A 6,533-nucleotide genomic window follows, 5' to 3' on the forward strand; every position below is an offset into this window, starting at 1 on the left:
ATAAATATGTTTGACCTCATGTTTGGAATCGATCAGAATCGTAATTGATCAAATTGAAAGCACACCCATCCCTCTAAGTGCCTGAAGTGGCTCTCTCAGCTGATTTTGAAGCAGGTGGACTCTGTGCTGTACGTGGACACGGATGTGCTGTTCCTGCGGCCGGTGGAGGACGTCTGGAGCTTTCTGTCCCGGTTTAACAGCAGCCAGGTGGCAGCGATGGCCCCGGAGCACGAGGAGCCGCACATCGGCTGGTACAATCGCTTCGCTCGACACCCGTACTACGGCAAGACCGGCGTCAACTCCGGAGTCATGCTCATGAACATGACACGCATCAGAGACAAACACTTCAAGGTACAGCACTCCCGGGACTCATGCATTTAACAGCTGGTTAACTGACGAGACACACTCATGATTAAACAGAGGTGTTGGCCTTAAGATCCGAAAAAATCACAACAATGATTAAGAAATTTCTCTCATACATATATGTGCATTTTAGCCTAAATTAAATGATTTTACTTTTCATTTGTGAACCCGTTGAGGACAGATTGATATTTTGGCCCAGCTGATGGATATTTAGTCATTTTGAGATTAATTGTCTTTAATGGACACTGAGGAGTTAAAGCAGCAAAATAAAGAAAATATTGTAAAATATTGAAAACATGATGGCCGGTATATATTGCATTTCAATGCATACACTTTATCTTTTAACTTTAAATTGGGGGGGGGGGACTAATAAATAAATGCACTAAAGAGTTAACAGGATTGTTATTACTTGGATCTAATAAAATTATTAAATAAATTAAGACATTTCCCAAATATGTCAAAACAGCAGAATAATTTCAATACAGCCATTAAATGATGAAAAACCTAAAATATTAAAATATTATGACCAGTATCTATTGCATCTCAATGCATACACTTTATCTTTTAACCTTAAATTGATTGAAAAAATGTATGTGTATATATATACATATATATATAATATTTTTGTATTTGAAAGATAAAGTGTATGCATTGAGATGCAATAGATACTGGTCATAATATTTTAATATTTTAGGTTTTTCATCATTTTATGGCTGTATTGAAATTATTCTGCTGTTTTGACATATTTGGGAAATGTCTTAATTTATTTAATAATTTTATTAGATCCAAGTAATAACAATCCTGTTAACTCTTTAGTGCATTTATTTATTAGTCCCCCCCCCCCAATTTAAAGTTAAAAGATAAAGTGTATGCATTGAAATGCAATATATACCGGCCATCATGTTTTCAATATTTTACAATATTTTCTTTATTTTGCTGCTTTAACTCCTCAGTGTCCATTAAAGACAATTAATCTCAAAATGACTAAATATCCATCAGCTGGGCCAAAATATCAATCTGTCCTCAACGGGTTCACAAATGAAAAGTAAAATCATTTAATTTAGGCTAAAATGCACATATATGTATGAGAGAAATGTCTTAATCATTGTTGTGATTTTTTCGGATCTTAAGGCCAACACCTCTGTTTAATCATGAGTGTGTCTCGTCAGTTAACCAGCTGTTAAATGCATGAGTCCCGGGAGTGCTGTACCTTGAAGTGTTTGTCTCTGATGCGTGTCATGTTCATGAGCATGACTCCGGAGTTGACGCCGGTCTTGCCGTAGTACGGGTGTCGAGCGAAGCGATTGTACCAGCCGATGTGCGGCTCCTCGTGCTCCGGGGCCATCGCTGCCACCTGGCTGCTGTTAAACCGGGACAGAAAGCTCCAGACGTCCTCCACCGGCCGCAGGAACAGCACATCCGTGTCCACATACAGCACAGAGTCCACCTGCTTCAAAATCAGCTGAGAGAGCCACTTCAGGCACTTAGAGGGATGGGTGTGCTTTCAATTTGATCAATTACGATTCTGATCGATTCCAAACATGAAGTCAAACATATTTATTCTGTGTCTCTTTTTGCAAAACATTTAATTGCTGCTGAATACCATGAACAAAAATCAGCCGGCTGCATAAAAACTGGACTCGATTTAGAGCTGTTTGCGTGCAAAATAGAGCTGCACCGTTCTGGATAAACTGAGACTTGTTCTCTCACAATTCTGAAGGAAAAAAAATATCAGACAACTAAACTAAATCTCATGGAATTTATGAATGGAATGACTCAATGACTCACTGAAGATTCACTCGTTTCATTGCAGGATGAATCAGTGTGTTTGAACGAATCTCTTGAATGAATGATTCAAAGACAAATGCATATATATATATTTTAAAAAAAAAAAAAAAAAAGTACTTGATTCCCAACCCTAGTCACTTATTACACTTCAAAGACCTTACACACCTACTTCATATCATATATATATTAAATACCTCATAAAACAGCTTAAATCATCGGGATTCAGGCAGATTTACTGAATAGAAACAGCTGATGTGTGAAAGTGTGTAAGCAATGCATTTCTGCTTCATATCTATTATTAAATACATAATATACACACAATAACATGGTTTCTGGGTTATTCAGTATTTCCAGTAACAGCTATATATCATAAAATGATGATCAGAAGAGAGTTATTCACATTTACAGGCAAAGAGTAATGTATATATAGTACACAAAATGAACTCAAACCTCAAAGTATAGCAAAGAAAACCTGCTTAAATCATTTGAATTCCGGCAGATTTACTGAATAGAAACATTCACTTGTCATTAACATACATCAATCCTGACAACAAGACATCATTTTTTCATTATTTTATGTTGCATAAATAAAAAGATATATCACAAAAGACTGTGACTGCGTCACGGCGTCTCTCGCTCGGTTCAGATACTCACGGGAAGGAAGAGTCTCTGTGAAGCGCAGGGTTTGAAGAGTCTCTTCCACTCTCTGGCGCTATCGCTGGGGAAGCTTATGGGATAAACGCTGTAGTTGAACTTGGAGTGAAACCTCTGCGGCCACGACTCCAGCTGCACGACACAGACGGGATTTCATGAAGGTCAACTTGTGCTGGTTCTCTCAGATTGGTGTGCAGAGGAAAAATTCTGAGCTGTACTATTCAACCGTTTGAGGATATTCACTATATATATCTTGATCTACCCAGCTAACAAATAAGAATGCTTTGCTTTAAATGCAGAAATTGTTACTTGTGAATATCTCAAAACATCCATTTTTTTTACGTTTTAAAAATGTTTCTTCTTGGTTATTTGAACGTTACATGAACATTCCATTTCATCATTTTGCAAACATTATGTGAACGTTACTTTTTGAATGTTCTCTGAACGTTCTGAAACATTTAAAAACATTAGACGAATGCCTAACTAAATTTTTTTGAAATCCGTTCCATGAATGTTGTAAATATAATGATTTGTGCTAGTGTTTTGAGAACATTAAAGACCAGATAACTTTGAACAAACATTCTATTAATGTTACTGGAATAACGTTTTTGTTCATAACTTTGCCAGAACGTTCTAAAAACTGTTAGCTGAGCATGTTTTTGCTCTGACATTTTTTAGTGCGGTTTCTCCCTGATTAGTGTGCAGAGGAAAAATTTTGAGTTAATATTAAGCTATACTATTCAACCGTTTGAGGATATTCACTCTATATCTTGATCTACCCAGCTAACAAAAATATGCTAAGAATGTTTTGCTTTAAATTATGAAAACGTTACTTCTGTGTTTCTCTGAACATTCAAAAATGCAGTTTTTTTTTTTAGTTTAAAAAAAAAAAAAACATTATTTGAACGTTACATGAACATTACTGCGTCACGGCGTCTCTCGCTCGGTTCAGATACTCACGGGAAGGAAGAGTCTCTGTGAAGCGCAGGGTTTGAAGAGTCTCTTCCACTCTCTGGCGCTATCGCTGGGGAAGCTTATGGGATAAACGCTGTAGTTGAACTTGGAGCGAAACCTCTGCGGCCACGACTCCAGCTGCACGACACAGACGGGATTTCATGAAGGTCAACTTGTGCTGGTTCTCTCAGATTGGTGTGCAGAGGAAAAATTCTGAGCTGTACTATTCAACCGTTTGAGGATATTCACTATATATATCTTGATCTACCCAGCTAACAAATAAGAAAGTTTTGCTTTAAATGCAGAAATTGTTACTTGTGAATTTCTCAAAACATCCATTTTTTTTACGTTTTAAAAATGTTTCTTCTTGGTTATTTGAACGTTACATGAACATTCCATTTCATCATTTTGCAAACATTATGTGAACGTTACTTTTTGAATGTTCTCTGAACGTTCTGAAACATTTAAAAACATTAGACGAATGCCTAACTAAATTTTTTTGAAATCCGTTCCATGAATGTTGTAAATATAATGATTTGTGCTAGTGTTTTGAGAACATTAAAGACCAGATAACTTTGAACAAACATTCTATTAATGTTACTGGAATAACGTTTTTGTTCATAACTTTGCCAGAACGTTCTAAAAACATTCCCTGTTAGCTGAGCATGTTTTTGCTCTGACATTTTTTAGTGCGGTTTCTCCCAGATTAGTGTGCAGAGGAAAAATTTTGAGTTAATATTAAGCTATACTATTCAACCGTTTGAGCAAAAATATGCTAAGAATGTTTTGCTTTAAATTATGAAAACGTTACTTCTGTGTTTCTCTGAACATTCAAAAATGCAGTTTTTTTTTAGTTTAAAAAAAAAAAAAAAACATTATTTGAACGTTACATGAACATTCATCATTTTGCAAACATTATGTGAGCGTTACTTTTGAATGTTGTCAGAACGTTCTGAAACAAGTAGCAACATTTAAAAACTAATTTTTTTTTTTTAGAAATCTGTTCCATGAATGTGGAAACTCCATAATAACATTTTGAGAACATTATTAAAGACCAGTTAACCTTGAACCACCACTCTATTTATGTATTTATGTTACCGTTTTTGTTCATAACTTTGCCAGAACGTTGTTAGCTTTTAGCCGAGTACATTTTTGCGCTGACATTTTTTTGTGCAAGTAAAGGTTTAATCAAGTTTTCCACAAAATGAACACAAGAAAGAAGTATAGCCTATTTAATAATTTCCATTTACATGCATCAGTAAAATAGCAATATTTACCTGCTCATATTGTTCCTAAAACATGTTAATACATTTTAAAAGCCACTCCGTTAACATGTTTGAGTCAGAGGTTTTAAACGTAGCAGTTTACTCTAAAACAGTTAAGTTTGAATCACAAAAGATATTAATCTGTTATTTCCAATAAGGTGTTGAGTTATTTATTTACTGTATTGTATCATGTTTGTAATTTCTGTATTTTACATCCATTTCCTGTTTTGTAGCGCTTTGGGTATGAGAAAATTGCATTATAAATACAATGCACTTTTTTTAACGTCCTCTAAAAGTGTTGCTTAATTTATGTTTTGCCCTAACCCCACCATGAATATACAGCGAATACTCTTCATATATGTGCTCACCGCCTGTCTGAAGCCGGCATGGAGGTCGTCTTCCGCGAAAATGTGAAAGCGCAAGCGTCTTTGGCTGAAGAGAACAGCAGATTTCAGCATGATGAGTGTTTCCTCCAGTCTGGAGCCGCAGGCCACCACCGCCAGCTCGACCGGCTCCAGACGCTCCGGATCCCGAGGAGCGGACCTGAGCGGGACACAGATACAGCAGCAGGATCAGTGAAGAATTACAGCTTTACAGCAGCTGGTTCTGCAAACCCCATCCAGCAGCACAGAGAGACGCAGACACGGTCAACACTAGAGCCATATAACCAGGAATACACACTAACAGCGAGCGCTCAACAGCTCAACATCAAACCCCAGAGACAGACGGATCTAGATCTAGAGCTGAAGGTGTGTACCTAAGAGCCGAGTCTTTTGGGCACACCGCATCGCTGATTCTCCAATACGGCTCCCAGAGAGTGACAGAGCCCGAGTTACACCTGACGAGAGACACACAGGCTCTACATCAACACACACACCAGCTTCAGCTCGGGATCAGTCGGCTCTGAATCAGAGACGCCCTGAAACATCTGTGACCTGACGTCCAGGTCTGTGTAAGAAGAAAGAGCCTTTGCATTCAGATAAATAAATATATAACAGATATAAAAAAAAAAAAATGTAGTAACACAGGGGTTTTCAAACTGGTGTCTGGGGAAGAGTTTAGAGAAAAACTGAAAATGTCAACAACAAAAAAAAATATTAAAATACAAACCTGTCATCTGACCAAAATGGACTCGAGATCACCTGAATCATGAATATTAATTACGTAACATGACGCTCGCCCCAGGAGGCCTCGCTGATTGGCTGAAAGGCGGACCGATAGGCGGGCGCTACTCAGCGGGCGAATTAACGGCTACTATTACAAGCAAGCTTATGAATATTAATTAGATGTTAGCAATGTGATCAAATTAGTAGAGTTAAACGAGCAGAAATCCAGCCCAAACGACTGTTAAATTAACACAACAGCCTTATAAATACATGGATAGATAGATGGATAGACGGATAGATAGACGGATAGATAGATAGACGGATAGATAGACGGATAGATGAATAGACGGATAGATAGATGGATAGATGGATAGATGGATAGATAGATAGATGGATAGATAGA

The 6,533-nt window shown here is 37.2% G+C and overlaps 1 protein-coding gene across 1 annotated transcript in view; it reads right to left on the reverse strand.

Annotated features, from left to right (window-relative positions):
* The window catches only part of gxylt1a (glucoside xylosyltransferase 1a), a gene marked incomplete at its 5' end in the record, with an annotated part of 15,641 nt that extends 9,753 nt beyond the window's left edge, over positions 1 to 5,888 (reverse strand). The window contains 4 exons of the mRNA XM_016554795.1: positions 1,574 to 1,825; positions 3,766 to 3,897; positions 5,393 to 5,567; positions 5,782 to 5,888. Of these exons, the coding sequence (XP_016410281.1) occupies positions 1,574 to 1,825; positions 3,766 to 3,897; positions 5,393 to 5,567; positions 5,782 to 5,888 (666 nt within the window). The remainder of the gene's footprint in view (positions 1 to 1,573; positions 1,826 to 3,765; positions 3,898 to 5,392; positions 5,568 to 5,781) is intronic.
* Positions 5,889 to 6,533: the final 645 nt, after the last annotated feature.

Source organism: Sinocyclocheilus rhinocerous, unplaced genomic scaffold (assembly GCF_001515625.1).
Source record: "Sinocyclocheilus rhinocerous isolate Xijiao unplaced genomic scaffold, SAMN03320098_v1.1 scaffold736, whole genome shotgun sequence".
Classification (NCBI taxonomy): Eukaryota; Metazoa; Chordata; class Actinopteri; order Cypriniformes; family Cyprinidae; genus Sinocyclocheilus; species Sinocyclocheilus rhinocerous.